Below are 20,738 nucleotides of genomic sequence, written 5' to 3' on the forward strand. Positions count from 1 at the left end.
ATTAATTTCATTTGGTGTCCTCTAGTTCTTCTATTTAGGGAACTAATAAATAACTTTTCTTTATCGGCCCTCTCCACACCACTCATGATTTTATAGACCTCTATCATATCCCCCCTCAGTCTCCTCTTTTCTAAACTGAAAAGTCCCAGTCTCTTTAGCCTCTCCTCATATGGGACCCGTTCCAAACCCCTAATCATTTTAGTTGCCCTTTTCTGAACCCTTTCCAAGGCCAAAATATCTTTTTTGAGGTGAGGAGACCACAGCTGTACACAGTATTCAAGATGTGGGCGTACCATAGTTTTATACAGGGGCAGTAAGATATTCTGGGTCTTATTTTCTATCCCTTTCCTAATAATTCCTAGCATCCTATTTGCCTTTTTGACCGCCGCTGCACACTGTGTGGAAGTTTTCAGAGAACTGTCCACGATAACTCCAAGATCTTTCCTGATTTGTCGTAGCCAAATTAGCCCCCGTCATTCTGTACCTATAGTTGGGGTTATTTTTCCCGATGTGCATTACTTTACACTTACCCACATTAAATTTCATTTGCCATTTTGTTGCCCAATCACTCAGTTTGGTGAGATCTTCTTGGAGTCCCTCACAGCCTGCTTCTGTCTTGACTATCCTAAACAGTTTTGTATCACCTGCAAACTTGACTACCTCACTGCTTACCCCCTTTTGCTTGCTACCGCTCCATGGCTGTGCTGCCACTGACAAAGAGCCAGCCAGTCACCATATTTTGGCTCCCTACACTGAGGGGCTGCCTGGTCCGAATGAGATGACATGGCACCGCCTCAGCCCCTGGTGCTCAGTCTGCTCTGTAGCTTCCTGTGTTACTACCATCAAGTGCTGCACATCTGGAGAACCTCTGGAGCTGGCTCAGTCCTTGGTGCAACGTACTAGTGAACAGGGCCAGTGCTCATTTCTCCCTCCCAGGGGACGCTATGTACAACTCCATGAGCTGCTTGGTAGATGGAGGATTAGGCTGCCCTGCAGTCTTGCTGTACTTCTATTGCACGATGCAGATTGTTTCACGTTCTGTCTAATCTTGTCTGCTGCTTCCTTTCCCCAGTTTTCTGGTGTCTGCTGTCATGTCTCCACCACATTCACACACCCTGTTGGGCTTCCCCCGTGCCCTGTCAAGAGACCCCCCCAAACGTAGGCCCTGTTGGGTGGGACACAAGCATCCCTGGACTCCTCCACTTATGTACTCTAGGACGCCCAACTCCCCACAACCACTGCCATGTATCCCCTCAGGACACCACGCTCCATTACACCAGCATGCATGCCTAGGAAGGGTGTGTGTGAAAGTTCACAGGCACATGGCAGTGGGGTAGAAGTGTGACCAGAAGGGAATGACACATGCCTTGTGAACCTCTCCAGCAGTCTGATGTGCACACTTGCCCTCTTGTGATCACACTTTTGTCCAGAGTGTTCCTGTGTCCTTTTGGATACACCCTCATCCAGCATGTGGCAAACACAGACCTCCCATGAGTACTCGTCTTCTACCCTGAGCCCCTTCCCCTTTCTGACAGGGAAACAGCCCCCCCCAGCATGCATCCACTGTTTGCTGCACCTGCTCCCCCTCGGTACACACCAGGTCAGTCCCTCCCCCTCTCTGGCATGTCTAATCCCTCCCCCTCCAGCCATACTAGCCGAGAGCAGAATCCCACTATTAGGGCTGGGAAGGGCCATCTCCATCGGCAGGTTAGTCCTGCATTGCACCCTAGGGTATTCCTGCCCCCCTCTGTGAAGCAGCTGGCGCTGGCTGGGCTCTGAGCCAGGCGTGGTCTGCTCATAGCCCGTGCCTGCATCAGCCCCTCACTCCTGGGCTCTCCGGGGTACATGCCAATCTCTGTTTCTCTCTCTCTTTCTGCGAGTGCCTGCTGTGATGCTCATCACCACTGTCTTCTCCTCCTCTGCCTGCTCCTCCTCAGATCCTCCACTCTTGAAGACAGTATTAAACAGTACGAGCAGGAGCTGGCCAGGAAGCTCTACCAGTCCCGACAGTGGGCACCTGCACCAGGGGCCAGGCCAGCTCAGGTGTCTAGCCCAGTGCAGAGTCACGGCTCAAGGACCCCTGGGTCAGGAAGTCAATCCAGGTGTGCACAGCTCCTGCCTCTCCAGTTGCATGTTCCACAATCCCTAGCTGTATTTCTGCAGCCATCTCTGCTGCTGCTCTAGGAATGGGGAGAAGCACCCCACTCCTGATGCAGTGGCCCACTGCTCCCTGGGTCTGCTAGCAGGTGGCAGTTACCTAACCCAGTTTGGGGAGCCTCTGCTGCTGAGTGCAGAGCCGCCCCCCCCCCCCCCCCCAGTCGGTTCTGAAGTTCACAAATGCCGAAAGAGGGGCAGGATGCAGTAGTGTTGGTGGAGTATGGAGGGAGATCAGCCTGCCTGAAATAACCCTCATGCCCTTGTAGTTTATCACATCTGGCTCTCTCTCCAGTATAGCCCACGGCACCTGTGGGAAACCCTGCAGCAGCTCGCTTGGGTGGGCAGCGCTTGGCTGTGTCTGTCCCAGATTCACACATCAGGAGGGGCTAATGGCTGATCATAGCAAAGTCAGATGGTTTCTGAATTCTCTCCTACACTGACGTGCTCTGTCGGCTGCAGAGATCCTCCCCCTTGCCAGATTGACAGAGCTCTATCCCCACCCTCCAGCCTTCAGCCCTAGAGCCGTGGGCTGGAGGCTGGGCCCAGAGGAAGGCATTACCTGCATGCTCTTCAGTGATGCTGATGTCTACGTTCTCCCCTCTCTGAGGCAGGATGAAGTCTCTGGAGCAGGATGCCCTCAAAGCCCAGATGGTGATTGCCAAGTCCAAGGAGGGGAAGAAGCGCAGCACTCTGGAACAGCTGGCTGAATCTCCTTCACCTGCTCCCACTCCCTCCCCAACGCTGCCAGAAGGTACGTACGCCATGGGGTCCTGGGCGTGAGGTCCACCACCTCCCTGGGGCTAGAGCTAGCCAGGACTCTGCCCTAGGTCTTAGGGTATGTCTACACTACAAAGTTAATTCCAACTAATGGACGTTAGTTCGAATTCACTTTGATAGGCGCTATGCTAGCGCTCCGCTAGTTCGAACTTATTTCGAACTAACGGAGCGCTTAGTTCGAACTAGGTAAATTTCATTCTACGAGGACTAAGCCTAGTTCGAACTTACTAGTTCGAATTAAGGGGTGTGTAGCCCCTTAATTCGAACTAGTGGGAGGCTAGCCCTCCCCAGCTTTCCCTGGTGGCCACTCTGGCCAACACCAGGGAAACTCGTATGCCCCACTCCCGGCCCCAGACCCCTTAAAGGGGCACGGGCTGGCTACGTTGCCCGTGCCAGGTGCAAGCCTGCCAGCACCCGGCTAGCAGACCCTGCACCTGGCACGGCTCGAGCCAGCCACCCGATACCACCCAGCCCTCCCGCTCTTCCCGGGACCAGGCTGGCGGCTCCCGGGAGCTTGCCCGGGACCGCAAGAGGCGGGCACTCGCCTGGTCTAGAGCGGACATCGTGGACCTCGTCCACGACCTCCGCACTAGGCACAGGAAAGTGGCCGTCTAGGGCAGGAGAGCTGCCAACCTGGCCACCCAGGAGCAGGTGTGCATGAAAATCAAGGGGGTCCACTGAGACCCCCGACCCTGAGCCCTGAGCTTACAATGGCTGTACTGGGTCAGATCAAAGGTCCGTCTAGCCCAGTAGCCTGTCTGCCGACAGCGGCCAACCCTAGGGACCCTGGAGGGGATGGACCGAAGACAGTGACCAAGCCATTTGTCTCGTGCCATCCCTCTCCAGCCTTCCACAAACTTTGGGCAGGGACACCACTCCTACCCCCTGGCTAATACTACTCCATGGACCCAACCTCCATCACTTTATCTCACTTCTCTTTAAACTCTGTTCTAATTCTAGCCTTCACAGCCTCCTGCAGCAAGGAGTTCCGCAGGTTGACTCTTTGCTTTGTGAACAACAACTTTCTGTTACTAGTTTGAAGCCTGCTACCCATTCCTTTCCTTTGGTGTCCTCTAGTCCTTCTATTATGGGAACTAATGAAGAACTTTTCTTGATGCACCCCTCCACCCCACTTATGCTTTTATAGACCTCTATCCTATCCCCCCTCAGTCTCCTCTTTTCTAAACTGAACAGTCCCAGTCTCTTTAGCCTCTCTTCATATGGGACCTGTTCCAAACCTCTGATCATTGTAGTTGCCCTCCCCTCTCCCACCCTCTCTCTTCCCCTCTCCCACCTCCTTTTCCCAGTCTCCCCGAGTTTTGTTCAATAAAGAGAGATTCTGTTTTTGACCACACGTTTTCTTTATTTTGTACATCAGGAAGGGGGGCTAGGGAAGGGTAAGTGGAAGGAGGTGAGGGAGGAATGGGGTACGAGCCCCCGATGGGGAGGACTGGGCTGGCTCTGCGGGCTTCTGGGGGTGGAACCTCTCCTGCAGCCCCCCCAATTGCCCCCTCTCCCCAGATGGCAGCCTGCGGCAAGTGCAGCCGGTCTGATGGCTGAGTGGTGTGATGTGCCCAGTGTGGGTACTCCGGGCAATCCAAGCCAGAACTGCTTTGCAAGCGGGGCACCCCTAAGAACTGTCTGTCCGGGGTGGGGATCGGGTCCCTTTAATCACAGCCCTCGGCTAGCCTGAGGCAGCAGCTCCACGCTCTAAGTCCTCATCTGATGCCCTGCCGGCACTGCTTCCGGCCATCCTTAACCCCGCTTCAGGGTCCACTTAATGTGGACATGCTAGTTCGAATTAGCAAAACGCTAATTCGAACTAGCTTTTTAGTCTGGATCCGTTAGTTCGAATTAGCTTAGTTCGAATTAACTAGCTTAGTTTGAATTAGCGCTGTAGTGTAGACGTACCCTTAGAGCTGCGGTATCCAACATGCTAGCCACGTCACATGTGGCTGCTTGGTTGATTGAGCATGGCTAGTTGGCTGGCTGAGTGTGGCTAGTTCACTATAGTAGGACACAGTGGTCTTAGACACAGGCCTACTGAAAGCCAAGCCCCCTCTTCCTCTAGCCTGCGGAAGCACATCCAGGGCTGGCTGGAGTCTTTCCGACCGGGGCGTCACTGACAGAGCCCCGCCCCTTTGTTCTGGAACCCAAGCACATGTCACGAGGAAAGCGAAATCACCCTGTGCTGGAGGAGAGCGCTTGTCTCGGCATGTCCCTCTATAGCCATGCTGCCAAAGGGGGGAGGGTGCTTCAGGTGTCCCTCACTAACCGGTGCTTCTGCCTCTTCTTTTGCAGACTGCAGCCCCAGGAATGTCACTTCACCAGGGAGGCTGGTAGGAGTCGCTGCCATTCTGTCTTGTCTCTAATCCTGGGACACCTCCTCACAAGCCAGGAGGGAGAAGGACCCATATGGCTGGGTGTGGGATTCCCCACTCTCAGACTCAGCCCCGACCGTGGCACAGGCTGCGAGCGTGAGCCGGCTGGCCCTGCGCCTGTTGCGAAGAGACTGGGTGTCATTTCCCTAGGGTCCCGTTTCACGTTTCTGGGAACCTGCCCCTTCCCCACACATTTATTTCCATGCCCTTTGCTTCTTGCACGCCTTAGACACCTCGCCAGGCCTCTGCTCCCTGGCTGCTGCGGTTGTTTGGTGCATTGCAGTGACCAGCTGAGAGCAGGGTTGGGTACTGTTCACACACAGTGAAAGACAGAGCTCACTGTGGTGGGGGGAAGGGGAACTGAGGCACACGGAAGAGAAGAAACTTGCCCAGAGTCACACAGCAGAACCAGGAATAGATGGAGGTTTAAAATCTTGGCCCCAGTGAAATCCATGGGAGTTTGCCACTGATTTCAGTGGAACCTGGATTTTCCCCAGTTCCATTGCCCCGTCCAGTGGTCCACACAGTATATGCCCTGGATTTTAGTGCCCTTCGCTGTCCTGAGCCTCAGAGCACGATGGACTACTATCCCAGAGATGACTTGTTGCAATCGACAGTTGTTCATGTGAGCTAGTGCCACCTTTCACAGATGGGTGGGAGGTATCCCCATCACTTGGTTCAAAGCTAATTCTTCTGCCCTTGTCTCCTGAGCCGCCTTTCCATAGTGTGCTGCAGCCCTCTGCTTGCTGCTGATGCCTTTCTCTCTCTCTCTCTCTCTCTGTCTCTCTCTCTTCTGGTTTGCTGTCCCTTCCAGTCCATGTCTGAAAAGAAGTTTGACTACCGGGAATTTGCTGCTATTCCTTCTTCCAAACCTGTTTATGAAATCCAGGTATAAGCTGCATGCCGAATTCCTGGGGTCTTCACCCAATTGCCAGCTAAGCAATCTGGGTCTGACTCTGATTGGCACGCCATCTCCGAAGCTCTCTTATGTGACTTAGAGGCCTACTAGGTCTCTAAGGGTGGGGCTGGGCATCATGGGTGAAATGTCTTTGGAACATGCCAGAATCGTGTCCTAGAAAGTGTGACAGGCTCCCCAGCCTGGAGCCAATCCCCCCTCCTAGGACACTTAGCGATCAGGGCATTCATTCATTGCTCCTATCAAAGGGCCTCTGCACTTCATTCTGTGGTGGAGCCGAGACACTGATGAGTCTCCTTGGCTGCCCTGGGATGAAATGGAATCGTGACGTGCTGACGTGCTTGTGAACGTTGGGTATCTCCAGGACACTGAGCTGTAGTGAATAGCACAATAGTGTCCTTGGAGAGCTCCCTCTAAGTCAGAATCGTTCCCAAAGGACCGTTGTGATGAATGATGCCAGAGCTTCCCAGGAGTTTATTCTCCAGCTGACTAGGAATGTGATGTGCCTCTGCCTAGTACAGGAAAAGCCTCACGAGCTGCTGGCTGTTCAGGTGCAGCGCACTGTACACAACTTGCAGGTGTTTCAGCTGCAGCTTCCATTGAAAACCAGAGCATTTGTCAAGCAGAACTCCCAGTTACCTTTCTGCTCCCCAGACTGGTTAGCTGAGGCAGCTGCTGCTAATGAGACATCTGGTACCAACAAGCACCTGACAAGGAACCCAGAAAGAGAACTATTGAGACGGCACTAGTCCGCAGAGCTCTTTCTGTGCAGGATGCCATGGTGTGGCATGAGTAGTGACATCTGTGCTGTCAGAGAACTCCTGAGTTCCTCATTTTAGCAATTTGCTGATCCTTCAGTTCGGGTCTTTATTACAAGCCGTCAAATGAGAGTGGAAAACTCAATCCAAATCACAAATTGGTGGGTATCGCTGCACATCTCACAGTGCTTTTAGGGTTCCCAAATGGGGACTTCCAGCCAAAAACCTTGTGACAAACGGCTTCAGTGAGAGACTGGTGACCTTGACATAATTAACAAAGAGCCAAGCACCAGGGAACTAATGTTTGGGAACAGTTTAAACCTGTTTGAACTACAGGTTTAAAACTAATAAAAGAAAGTTCTTCTTCACACAGCGCGTAGTCAACCTGTGGAACTCCTTGCCAGAGGAGGCTGTGAAAGCTAGAACTATAAGAGAGTTTAAAGAGAAGCTAGATAATTTCATGGAGGTTAGGTCCATAAAAGGCTATTAGCCAGGGGATAGAAATGGTGTCCCTGGCCTCTGTTTGTCAGAGGCTGGAGAAAGATAACAGGAGACAAATCACTCTCTGGGGCACCTGGTGCTGGCCACTGTCGGCAGACAGGCTACTGGGCTAGATGGACCTTTGGCCTGACCCAGTATGGCTGTCCTTATGTTCTAGTGCTTAGCACCAGGGAAAAGAAGAAATACTAGCACAAGAATTCCATTGCAAGTAGGAGGAATATTAATTTCAAACTAAAATGTGGCAAACAACCTGCCAAGGAACCAGCTGTACCAGTAGCACCAAGATCACACCTCACAATGCCTGAGGGTTGTTACAATGATAGGAGCAGACAATGTCTCCACAAACCCGAAGGGGACACTAGAGCTTGGCTTTCTGAGGCCCTCCAGAAGTCTGCTCACAGAAGGAACACACACCAGGCAGGGACAGCAAACATGGTGAGAGCCGAGAATAGCCCTCTCAGCTATGCTGTGTTGGGGCATTCCCATAACTTTTGCCCTGAGTATCTGTCTGGGTGTGTCATGAACAGGCTGTTGGCCAGGCATCGCTGTTTGACTGACATTAGGGTTAATTCACAGGAAGCTTTAACAGCATCTCCTAGGTGTATTGTACTTGTTACCTGATGGGGTGGGAGCCAGGAAATTCAGAGCAATTGTCCAGCACTCCTTTCTTACAGTCATATTTAATATGCTATCAGGAGGCAAATATCTCAGGTCTAGGAGTCTCATCCGTTCATCCCCAAGGCTAGACTGACATTCGCAGAGCTCAGGGGTTCGGTTGTACTGTTACCCAGGTTATCCTTAGTTACAATTTTGGCCTGTGAGGTGATTAGTCTCTAAATGTCATTTTCAGTCTCCTGTGCCAGGTGCAGAGCGAGGGACAGAGACTTAAGTGCTTGTGTTGGGAAATCACTGCTGAAACATACTGAACTAGTCCTAGAATTGTAGGACTGGAAAGGTCAGCCAGCCCAGCCCCTGCCCTCAAGGCAGGACTAAGCACTATCTGAATCATAGTTAGAGAATCCTAGGGCTGGCAGAGACCTCAGCAGGTCATCAAGGCCAGCCCCCTGCCCAAAGCAGGACCAACCCCAACTCTCAGGTGGAGATTCTACCCCCTCCTAGGTAACCCATCCCAGTGCTTCCCCACCCTCCTAGGGAAACAGTTTTTCCTAATATCCAAACTAGACCTCCCCACTGTAACTTGAGGCCATTGTTCCTCATTCTGCCAGTCGTCACTACTGAGAACAGTCTCGCTCCATCCTCTTTGGAACCTCCCTTCAGGAAGTTGAAGGCTGCTATCAATCCCCTCTCACTCCTCTCTTCTTCAGCCTAAAAAAGCCCAAATTCCCTCAGCCTCTCCTCATAAGTCGTGTACTCCTGCCCCCTAGCCACTTTGCCCTCCGCTGGACCTCTCCAATGCATCCACATCCTGTCTATAGCGTGGGATCCAGAACTGGATGCAGATGTGGCCTCCCCAGTGTTGAATAAAGGAGAATGATAACTTCTCTAGATTTGCTGGCAATGCTCCTCCTAATGCACCCTAACATGCCATTAGCCTTCTTGGCTACAAGGGCACACTGTTGACTCATATCCAGCTTCTCATCCACTATAATCCCCAGGTCCTTTTCTGCAGAACTGCTACTTAGCCAGTCGGTCCTCAGCCTGTAACAATGCTTGGGATTCTTCCATCCCAAGTGCAGGACTCTGCACTTGTCCTTGTTGAACCTCATCAGATTTTTTTGGCCCAGTCCTCCAATTTGTCTAGGTCACTCTGGATCCTATTCTTACCCTCCAACGTATATACCATCCCCCCGAGCTCAGTGTCATCCGCAAACTTGCTGAGGGTGCAATCCATCCCCTCCTCCAGGTCATTAATAAAGATGTTGAACAAAACTGGCCCTAGAACAGACCCTTGGGGCACTCTGCTTGAAACCGACCGCCAGCCAGACATCGTTGATCACTAGCCGTTGAGTCCGACAGTGTAGCCAGCTTTCTAGCCATCTTACAGTCCATTTATCCAATCCATATTTCCTTAACTTGCTGGCAAGAATATTGTGGGAGACAGTATCAAAAGCTTTGCTAAAGTCAAGGTATATCACATCCACTGACTTTCCCAGAGTCAGGTACCTCATCGTAGAAGCTAATCAGATTGGTCAGGCACGACTTGCCCTTCGTGAATCCATGTGGACTATTCCTGATCTCGTTCCCCTCTTCCAAGTGCCTCAAAATGGATTCCTCGAGGATTCCCCTCCATGATTTTTCCGGGGACTGAGGTACGGCTGACCAGTCTATTGTTTCCTGGAGCGTCCTCCTTCCCTTTTTTAAAGATGGGCGCTACATTTGCCTTTTTCCAGTTATCCAGGACCTCTACTGATCTCCACGAATTTTCAAAGATAATGACCTAAGGCTGTGCAGTGACATTTGCCAACTCCCTCAGCTCCCTCGGATCATTGAGTCTGGACCCATGGATTTGTGTATGTTTAGCTTTTCTAAATAGTTCCTAACCTGTTCTTTACCAAGCAAGGGCTGTCCTTCTCCTTCACATACTCTGTTGCCTAATGTAGTAATTTGGGAGCTGACCTTGTCTGTGAAGGCAGAGGCAAAAAAAATCATTGAGTACTTCAGCTTTTCCCACATCATCTGTCACTGGGTTACCTCCCTCATCCAGTAAGGGCCCCACACCCTTCCTTGATCACCCTCTTGTTGCTAACATGCCTGTAGAAACCTTTCTTGTTACCCTTCACATCCCTTCCTAGCTGCAATTCCAAATTGCGCTTTCACCTTCCTGATTGCTCCCCTGAATTCTCGAGCAATAGATTTATATTCCTCTCTAGTCATCTGTCCAAGTTTCCACATCTTATAAACTTCCTTTTTGTGTTTAAGCTTGCCAAGGATTTCCTTGGTAAGGCACCCTGGTCACCTGCCATATTTGCTTTTCTTACTGTGCATCAAGATTGTGTGTTCCCATGACTTCAGTTTAAAATACAGCCAGCGCTCCTGGACGCCTTTCGCCTTCATGTTAGCGTACCAGGGGATCCTGCCCATCAGTTCTCTGAGGGAGTCTCAGTCTGCTTTTCTGAAGTCCAGGGTGTGTATTTTGCTGCTCTCCTTTCTTGTTTTGGTCAGGTTCCTGAACTCGACCATCTCATGATCACTGCTCCCCAGGTTGCTACCCACATCCCTGATGTGTTTGTCTAACCTGATGGCTGCGTCTAGACTGGCAAGTTTTTGCGGAAAAACTTGCCAGCTGTCTATACTGGCCACTTGAATTTCCGCAAGAACACTGACTTCCTACTGTCTGAAATCAGTGCTTCTTGTGGAAATGCTATGCTGCTCCCGTTCGTGCAAAAGCCCTCTAGCGTAAATGCTTTTGCGCAAGAGGATCAGTGTAGACAGCGCGGTATTGTTTTGCACAAAAAGCCCCGATCACGAAAATGGCGATCGGGGCTTTCTTGCGCAAAACCGCGTCTAGATTGGCACGGACGCTTTTCCGCAAAAAGTGCTTTTGCGGAAAAGTGTCCGTGCCAATCTAGATGCTCTTTTCTGCAAATGCTTTTAACGGAAAACTTTTCCGTTAAAAGTATTTGTATAAAATCATGCCAGTCTAGACGTAGCCGATGTGTTTGCACAACCTCCGTAGGCAATTTATTCCAGTGTTTAACCACCCTGACAGGTAGAATGTTTTTCCTAATGTCCAACTTAAACCTCCCTTGCTGCAGTTTAAGCCCATTGCTTCTTGCCCTATCATCACAGGCCAAGAAGAACAATTTTTCTCCCTCTTTGTAACCACCTTTCATTTTCTTAAAAACTACTATGGTCTCTAGACTAACCAAACCCAATTTTTCAGTCTTCCACCACAGGTCATGTTTTCTAGTCCTTTAATGATTTTTGTTGTTCTTCTGGTACCCAGAACTGGGCACAGCTGAGGCCTAATTGGTGTGGAGTAGACTGGAAAAATTACTTCTTATGTGTTGCTTTCCTATTAATGCATCCCAGAATCATGTTTGCATTTTTTGTAACAGTGTCATGCTATTGACACCTCTTCAGCTTGTGGTCCACTCTGACCCCTAAATCCCTTTCTGCAGGACTCCTTCCTAGACAGTCGCTTCCCATTCTGTGTGTGTGAAACTGATTGTTCCTTCCTAAGTGGAGCACTTTGCAGTTGTCCTTATTAAACTTCGTCCTGTTTACCTCAGACCATTGCTCCAGTTTGACCAACAGATCATTTTGAATTTGAATCCTTAGTAAACATGATTTTTTCCAAACTCATGCTGAGGTGCTAATGCAGGCGGGAGAGTGTTCTTCCCATATGCAACCCTGGAGTTGCCTCCACTAGGAGAGGGCAGTCCCAGGCCAGGAGATCCTCTGGAACTCTCCTACAGCAATGGGCATGAGTTAGTTTGAGCAGCTAGGAGAGCACATCCCTTCTTGGCATTACTCACCTAGGCTGCCAGTCCCGTCAATTACAGCAGTGCCTTTTACCTACATTAGCAAGCATCACTCCTGAGGAAACGACACTGGAGCAGCAGCTGCCTCTTCAGGCTTGTGCTCTCAGAGAGCCCTGCAGCTAACCCAAGATCTCTGCCCTTGTTTCCAAAGCACAAGCAGGTCTGGGCCAGGGATGCCTGAGCATCATCTCACACTCCAGGACCTCTCCCACCCTTCTTGAGTCTGCTGTTCAGGCACTGGGTAAAACTTGAGCAGGCAGGAGATGCTTCTTGGGCAGCGATGGGCAATAATTTTTGAAGGGGGGCGAACTTCACAAATTTCAGAAGGGGCGGGGCCTAGGCCAGAAGGGGCAGTCCATCTGCTGGAAAAAGACGCCAATATATTTTTTGCACAACAAAGTAATTAAAATTTAATAATACTTAACTGCATACAACATCATCATAGAAGGCAACAGTTGTAAAATTAGTAATAAGAACACTAACATGTTGAGAACACCTGTAACATTTGTAATAACACTAACACTAAACATTTAGTTACGTCACTAGTGGGCAGTATCCGACCTGCGGAGTGGACACAGTTTACCAGGGTTAACCCCGGCAGGCCACTAATGCTTTATTTACATGCTCCTCCACTGGTACAGCCACTTGAACCTCCCATTCATGTGGAGCATGATCTCTAGCCAATGGGCACTGTGTGAATTGGGACACCACCTCCTACAGCTCACATGGGCTAGGAATGGTGCTCCACAGCCAACAGGAGCTTTAAATGGCCATATCTTCAGAAGCCATAAGTCGGATGTGGCTTCTGCCAGTGCTTATTAACCAGAAGCCACATCTGACTTATTGCCCACCTGAGTTTAATGCAACTTATGTGCATTAAATTTAAGTGTAAAAGAAAAACTGCAACTCAGTGTGAAGAAGCAAGTCTGTGCTGGGCATTAACAAGGGACGTGAAGTCAGGTGTCACTTCTGATGTTGCAATGCAGAGCACAACTGCAAAATGGTCATCAGTGATAGAAGATCTGTTCTTAGATTTATTGAATTTCATCATAGAAAATGTCTGCTCGCAGATATAAGTTGATCCAACCACTACAAGCATCTTTTGGGCATGAGCCTTGATCTTCGGAAAGCTTTGTTCATTGAGAGATGCATAAAATCCCAGATGTGGTGTTGGTTTGAATTGCTCCACAAGCAAGGCATCACTCTGCAAGTTAATAAACTCAATTTGGAGGTTACTTGGAGCATTATCCACCACATATGTGAAAGGAGAGGAGACCAAAGCCATGTCATTTGCTATCATTTTAAAATCCGTGAAGTGTCAAGAAAACTCACTGTGCAAAGCGAGCAGTAACGAATTGTATCTTTCCAGGTTCTCATCAGACATTGTAATCTGTTGCAAAGTGGGGAAGTGTGGGAACTGCTCGTTTCCAGTCTGACGGGAGAAAAGGAGCAACTTTGCCATGAAAGATTTGACAAGGGAATACATGTCATGGGCAAACAGTCCCTTGCCTTGCAGTTTTGAATTCAGTTAGTTCATGTGACTCGTAATGTCAATGGCAAATGCAAAATCAGAGTGCTAAGTTACAGCATTCAGTCAAGGGAAGTCCACATCGTTTCCTTTCATTTTCAAAACCACACCAATTTCTGCTCTCAGATTCCACACTCTTTTCAGAATGTTTCCCAAACTAAACCAAAAAGTGCCATTAACATCTTCTCTTTTTTTATTTTGATTCTGCAATGAGCTCTGTAAGAATGAAGATCTGCCTCTCATTTTCAGTGTTCTCTAGGTGCTTGTTGCTGGGTGGAGGAGGGCTTAGTAATTATTAATTTCTGGCCACATAACACAGAGGTTTTTGTTCATATATAAAACTTGCCAAACTTACCATTGATTATTACTGTGGCTTGTATTTTCAAAGACATAACATTTAAAATATATTTTTTTAACGTTTACCATTCCTGTTTTTTAGGAAAGATCCTCTTTTGTGGGGCTAGTTCAGTTATGTGGTTGGTGCTTAGCAATATCTGAATTGCTTGTCATATGTCAAGACTCCTGTATCATTCCGCTATTATGTGTGTATATTCTTGAATTGTTTGTGCTCTTTGGGAAAGAAAGGAAGGGAGGAAGAAAAGGAGGAAAGACGGGAGGACAGAAAGCTGTTTTTGCCAGAAGACAAAGTTATTTGAATGACCGTCACATATTTTATCCCCCACCCCTTAAGTACTACCCTTTCCGAAACAACTGTGCCACAAATTGTATTAAGAGCTGTTATAGAAAAGCCCAAATGGGGGGAAGAAAAATGCAGGTGTCACTAATGTAACATTTTCCAGTGAACGTTTGATCATTTTAGTTTTGTACCCTCCCCACACCAAGATCATTAAAGCACACATCACTTTCATGAAAAGGCACAAGGCACTGAAAATTAACACTTAGTCCTGCCATAAGTGCAGGGGACTGAACTAAATAACTTTGAGGCCCCTTCCAGACCTATGATCCATGAAATAGTATCCAAGTCCCTGTTTTTCTTCCCACCCACACTAAGTATGAGTTACAAAAGATTCCCATTTTTTACTATAAAAGTCGCATCTAGATATTTTTATCAAAACCATTTGTAAAGAGCTAGGTTATTGGGCATTTAAAGCTACTTCTTAAAGGAAGCTGCTAAAATTTCCAATGATTACCTATGTTTTTTAAATTCCTTGAAACACAGGAGCATTTCAGAACTCAAATTATTGGGTTTTTCAATTAGAATATGGATTTAGTGAAAGGAATGGCATGTGTATGTGCTTGATTAAGTCATTAAGAAACTCTCACCAAGTAAATCACTAGTCAGCCCAAACCAGATTTTTTCTGCTGTGCTCCTGGGCAAGATGGTGCTGAGAAAAGCTCCAGAATCCAGCAAGAGGAATGGGTGGGACCTGGGGCAGAAGAGGTGGGATTGAGAGCTACCCTACCGGGAGCTTTACTTGGCCTGGGGTCCCTGCCCCCTGACTTCTGGCCAATGGAAGGGACCAGGAGCAGAGCGCAGAGTGCCGGGGGCTAGCCTCCGCCCACAGTTGTCGGGTGGAGGCCTAGATTTCATATCACCGGGCTCACAGCTCCTGGCCCCACTGCTAACCTGTTGCCTGGCAGCTGCCCGGCAGACACAAGCCCTTTGAATAGAAGCTAGTGGGGCAGAGCTGTGAGCTCTTTTCAATTGTGTCTGTTTAAAGGGCTCGCGCCTGCTGGGAGACTGCCTGGCAATGCAGCCCCCCAGCAGGGGAGCCCTTTAAATAGAAGCAGTTAGAAGGGCTCCCTCCCCTCACCCACTCCGAGGCAATGAGCTAAGGGGCGGAGCCTGAAACGGCCTTGTGGGCTGGCTCTTCCCCACCCCTGCTCTTGGGGCTCACCCAGCGCTATAGAATTCCCTCCCCCAAAGCCTGGGATCTCCTACAAACCCCTCAGTGTTTTCTAGTCCAAATGCAGCGTGCACTTGCCTTTCCCCTCTGAAACAGCAGCCCAGAACTTGCCAGTGGTGAGTGACAGGGTGCGTGGAGGTGTTGTCCATATGTTTGTGGATTCCTCGCAATGGGCGCCGGGTGTAGAGAATCGAATAGTAGAGACTAGTGGAGCCACTGTCTCCCATGCTCACAGGAGGAACTGAGAGATCCCTGTGCCTCCCCCTCTAGCAGTGGGCCTCATCCCTGCAGCACTTTGATGCTCATAGCCCTGAGCAAAATTAGTTTTGTTTTAATTGTTTTGAGTCTCACCCTGGCCTGACTCCCATGGCAGGGGGCTGCCAGGAGGATCTTACAGAAAATTCTGTTCCCTGAAGCATGCCTCTCTCTTCGGAGGCCTATGAAACTAGCAGGGGTTGGGAGTGCCACAGTCACCAGCTAGCAGCCCTTCCCCAGGCTGGCTTCTGCCATACGCCTGACTGTGCATCTTCAAGTGGTGTCCCTGGGGGTGTTCCACCCTAGGAGTCATTGCATCCTCGCACCAGCAATCGGAGCTTTTCACTAGTTGTGCCTAGTTGCCCTGGACATGCACCAGAGTCATAGCATGGTGCCACTGGTGCCCATTTTTACATGTGCAGCACAGCCCCCTCAGTTCCTTCTCGACTGTCCTCAGTAGCAGAAAGAGCCTTCAAGCAGTGTGGCCTCCTCGCCCTGAAAACGCAATTAAAAAAAAAAGACAAAAAGTGCTTCTTTTACCAGATTCATTCTTAACCCCCTAGCTTTAAAAAACATTTTTTTTTAATTTTTTCCATTAGTCCCGCTCCCCTCCACCCTGACCCCGCAGTGTACTTTGTTTTTCAGCAACATGATGCCGGGCTCTCCCAGATTCAAAAAAATGAGATTCTTGTCGAGAGGCCATGCTGGTCTCAGAGGGACATTCATCCTGTATCTGGTGCCTTGGGGTAGCCCATATTCCCCCCAAATTCTCCCGTGGTAACAATTTAAAAGCCGAGGACAGACACGACAGAGAGCTTCGTTTGAAGACAATCCTTCTGGGGAAGGCTCTGCAACCCTCTGATTAGACACCTGCCTCACCACAGGGTCTCATAAAACCACCTCAAAGGACACAGCTCAAACTTGCAGCAGTTCAAGGAAGCAAGCCTCCTCTTCTCTTACCCAGGACTCTTGAAGGTCAAGATTGTCCCCTGCAAGATCACTGGCCATGGTACTGAGCTCCTCAAGAATCAGTACCACCGATATCCTGAGCACCGCCAAGCTGCGAACACCAGCAACAGCCAAACATGTCAAAATGGAGCTGACATGAAAAGTCCCTACAGCACCATCAATGCTGACAGCGACTCGTGCAGTTGGACATACTGCCCCCGCTGTATGGCACCAACAATCAGAGCCCATGTGGCACCGACCACAAGCACTAAAGCGACACGGGAGTAGACCACACTCCAACAGCAGTCAGCACCACCACAACTTTCACATCACAGGGACATGGAGGCTGCATTGGTACCACAGTCCCCACTCCTTGGCACTGACTGGTAACTGAACTGTGCTCATCTGAACAACATCCATTATCTCCTGCACCCTCCATAATGGAAGAGGGTTTTTCCAACTTCTTCCTCAGAAAAAAATGGGAGGGTGAAGACCTCAGAAAAATCAACACATTTGTATGCACCCACAGGAAAGATGGTCACTCTTGCCATGATTATATCAGCCCCGGACAAGGGAGATTAGTTTTCAGCCCTCAGTCTTCAAGATGCATACTTCCATATTACAGTTCACCCCACCCACAGGTCTTTCCTCAGATTCAAGGGAGACCTTGAACAACTACCAGTACTGAGTTCTACTGTTTGGCCTGTTCACTGCCCAGTGGGTCTTCTCAAACACGCTTGCTGTGGTAAGCCTCACCTCAGGTAACAGGGAGTGTTAATATTCCCCTATTGGGATGATTACCTGATGAAGGGCACAATACACTGTGAAACGCTAACCATGTCACCCTGGACCTCTCCTGTCATCTCAGCTTCCAAGTCAACATACAGAAATCCATACTGGACTTCACACAAACAATTGAATTCAGAGGAGCGCTCCTAGACTCCACATGAGCCAGGATAATATTTCCCCAACACTGAATCACTACACTGACGACACAAATAAATTCAGTTATCCATAGTCCCTATACAGCAGTAAGAACCTGCCTACAAATCCTAGCCCACATGGCAGCTACGACCTATGTGGTAAAGTATGCAAGACTACATGTGATGCTTCCAAAGTTGTCTTTTCACAGTCTATACACCTACCCACCACAGCTTGGACAGACAAGGCATGCTCCCATCTCTGGTCCTTACCTCCCTGCACTGATGGACACAACCGTGAAACTTGCTGACAGGTATTACCATCCAACAGAACCCCACATCGTGCATTATTATCATTGAGGCATTGATTATAGGTTGGGGGGCTCACCTAAACCACCACACCATTGACGACACTGCTCCATGCATATTTTATATCAATCGCTAAGGAGAAGCCCAGTTTCACTCCCTGTGCACTGAAGCTATCAAACTGTGGAACTGGTGCATCTGCATCACAAAATCTCTGACTGCATCCTACTTACCAGGCAACCAAAACACCACAGCAGACACCCTTGGTTGCCACTTCTCAGAACAGCACAAATGGAGATCAACTCCACCATCTTCAGGGCAATATTCCACAAATGGGGATGCCCCCAGATCAACTTCTTCTCAACCAGAGACAACCACAAATGTCCCCAATTTTGTTCTAGCGAGGGGTCGGAATGCACCACTACTGCTAATCCCATGAGTCATACAAAACAAGAACAGGCCAGGCATGCATGATTCTTATTGTCCCAACAGGACCCAGACGGACCTGGTTTCCTTACCTGAGTCACCTTGCATGACGCGATTGTTAGCCTCTACCTCTGCGACTGGCTCTCCTTGTGCAACACAGGCCACACGCTGTATCTGAACAGAGCAAGTCTCTGATTCAAAACATGGCTCTTCTAGGTTTCCAACATGAGGACCAGACCTGTTCTGACAAGAGTAAAGCATGTATTATTAACTAGAAACACTGTCTCTCTAAGGGTATGTCTACACTACAACGTTATTTAGAAATAGTTAATTCGAAATAGCTTATTTTGAAATAACGTGTCTACACACAAAATGCATTTCGAAATAGCGTTTTGCTATTTTGAAATAGCGCATCCATACTGAGTGGACGCTGAATCGCATTTAAGGCCGGCTGGAACCACGTCTGGCAGGGCATCAGGTTAGGAGTTACTTTGTGTGGCTTCTGCCTGAGGCTATCTGAGGTCTGTGCTTAAAGGGACCCCCCCAGACAGCCAGTTCTCAGGTTACCCTGGTTGCTCTCACTTGGGACACCACAGCACTCTGCAACACCCTGGGCACTCTGGTGCTTCTTGTGGACGCGTTGCTGCGAGCCTGACTGCACTTTCTGCAGGCTGCCATCCGGGAGGTCCAGTATTCAGGAGGCCCTGCGGGAGAGCTTCTACCCTGAGGAGCACTAAGAGCTTCCCTGGCCGGCCCCACTGGGGGCTTGTGCCTCATTCCTCCCTCACGTCCTTCCACTTACCTCTCCCTCACCCCCCTTCCTGATGTCAAATAAAATACACGTATTTTCAGGAACACAAACTCTCTTTATTTAACAAAACTGGGGGGGGGGGGATGAAACTCTGGTGAGACTGGGGAAAGGAGGTGGGAGCGGAAAAGAGAGGGGAGGGAGAAACCTGGGAGGAGGGAGCTGGAAGGGGGAAGGAAGGGGAAGAAGGGGGAGAGGAAGCTCAGGGTCGGGGGTCTCGCCAGACCAACTTGATTATCATGCAAACCTGCTCCTGGGTTCATATGTGGCCTTTGGTGGCCAGGCTGGCAGCTATTCTGCCATAGATGGCCACCTTCCTCCGTCTAGTGCGGAGAGCATGGACATTGGGGGCATCCCCCCAAACCTGAATAAGGTCCATGATCTCCACCCCGGACCAGGAAGGTGCCCACCTTCTCCGGGCCCTGGCAGGCTCCTGGGAGCTGGCAGACTGCTCCTGGAGAGTGGTGGAGGGCTGGCTGCCAGTGGCTTGCTGGCTCATATTTTGAGGACACTGGGTCTGGGGCAGTGACTGCTGGCTCTGGGCTGGCAGGCTTGGAGCTGGCACAGGCACTGTGGCCAGAGTCAAACCCATTAAGGGCTCCGGGGACGGGGGAGGGAGAGGAGTGTTCTTGGTTGAGGCTGGAGTGGCCACCAGGGCACCCTGGGAAGGCTGGAGGCCCCCAATTTCGATATAAGTGTCCACACAGCACTTATTTCGAAATAGCTATTTCAAATTTGGTGTTATTCCTCGTGGAATGAGGTTTACCAAATTCGAAATAAGCGCTCCGCTATTTTGAATTAATTTTGAAATAGCGGTTTGGCTGTGTAGACGCTAGTAAAACGGCTGTTATTTCAAAATAACTTTGCTGTGTAGACATACCCTTAGTGAAAAAGATTCTCACTATGGTGCCAATAAAACCAGTTAATGCTTTCCACATCACCCCTGTCCACAACTCTCAATTACACACTGGATCTTAAAGACTCAGGACTAGCCATGAGCTCTCATAAAGCCCATTTGGTGGGCATCACAATTTTCCATGAACCAGTAGATGGCTTATCTGCCTTTGCCCATTCTACTACTGAATGCTTCCTTACGGGAATCCTAAATATATACCTGGGAGTGCATCCTCCACAGCACCCTGGGATCTGAACCACGGCTTTAAAAGCATCACAAGAACCCCTTTGAACTCTAGCAACCTGCTCTCTTCATCGCATGTCAATGTCAGTTGCATTTTTAATGGTCTTCTCATCAGCCAGACACATCAGTGAAATAGCAGCCCTTGTGACAGACCCTCCCTGGACTATTTTCATGAACGCTGAATTTATACTACGATCTCACCCCCAAGTTTTTGTGACAGTTGCCTCCACTTTCCATATCAATTAAGCCATTCACCCATTTTTCCCTATACCACACAAGCATGCTGGGGAAATGTCCCTTCATTCGCTATATGTCAGGAGAGCTGTTGCCTTTTACCTTGACAGGACCAAGCCATTCTGCAATTCCACCAGACTCTTTGTCTCTGTAGTGGACTGATCCAAAGGTGCAGCAGACTCCTCCGCGTATCTCCAGGTGGCTGTCCTCCTGTATGTACACAAGCTACACAATCCATACCAAAACCCCCCTAGGGAGTCACAGCACAATCCACTCAAATGGTGGCAGCCTCAGTAGAATTCCTTAAGAATGTCCCATTAGTGGAGATATGCAGAGCTGCAACCTAGTCCTCTGAGCTAAACATTGCACCAT

At 49.5% G+C, this 20,738-nt stretch overlaps 2 protein-coding genes across 57 annotated transcripts in view; one reads left to right on the forward strand and one right to left on the reverse strand.

Annotated features, from left to right (window-relative positions):
• Positions 1-20,738, forward strand: part of SCRIB (scribble planar cell polarity protein) — a 264,687-nt gene that overhangs the window by 235,994 nt on the left and 7,955 nt on the right. For 38 of the 46 annotated variants that reach the window (XM_075919859.1, XM_075919864.1, XM_075919865.1 and 35 more), the window contains 4 exons: positions 1,938-2,102; positions 2,769-2,908; positions 5,236-5,273; positions 6,130-6,204. In XM_075919859.1, coding sequence (XP_075775974.1) covers positions 1,938-2,102; positions 2,769-2,908; positions 5,236-5,273; positions 6,130-6,204 — 418 coding nt within the window. Of the gene's footprint in view, positions 1-1,937; positions 2,103-2,768; positions 2,909-5,235; positions 5,274-6,129; positions 6,205-13,304; positions 15,141-16,231; positions 18,729-20,738 lie in introns of those variants that run through there. The other 8 variants (XM_075919868.1, XM_075919867.1, XM_075919854.1 and 5 more) reach the window with 6 other exon arrangements.
• IQANK1 (IQ motif and ankyrin repeat containing 1) overlaps positions 15,157-20,738 on the reverse strand; it is a 172,959-nt gene continuing 167,377 nt past the window's right edge. For 7 of the 11 annotated variants that reach the window (XM_075919900.1, XM_075919904.1, XM_075919895.1 and 4 more), the window contains 2 exons: positions 20,469-20,576; positions 18,238-18,424 (listed from right to left, as the gene is read on the reverse strand). In XM_075919900.1, the coding sequence (XP_075776015.1) occupies positions 18,238-18,424; positions 20,469-20,576 (295 nt within the window). Of the gene's footprint in view, positions 16,082-18,237; positions 18,430-20,468; positions 20,577-20,738 lie in introns of those variants that run through there. The other 4 variants (XM_075919896.1, XM_075919901.1, XM_075919899.1 and 1 more) reach the window with 4 other exon arrangements.

The sequence above is a fragment of the Pelodiscus sinensis genome, chromosome 2, assembly GCF_049634645.1.
Source record: "Pelodiscus sinensis isolate JC-2024 chromosome 2, ASM4963464v1, whole genome shotgun sequence".
Lineage (NCBI taxonomy): Eukaryota > Metazoa > Chordata > Testudines > Trionychidae > Pelodiscus > Pelodiscus sinensis.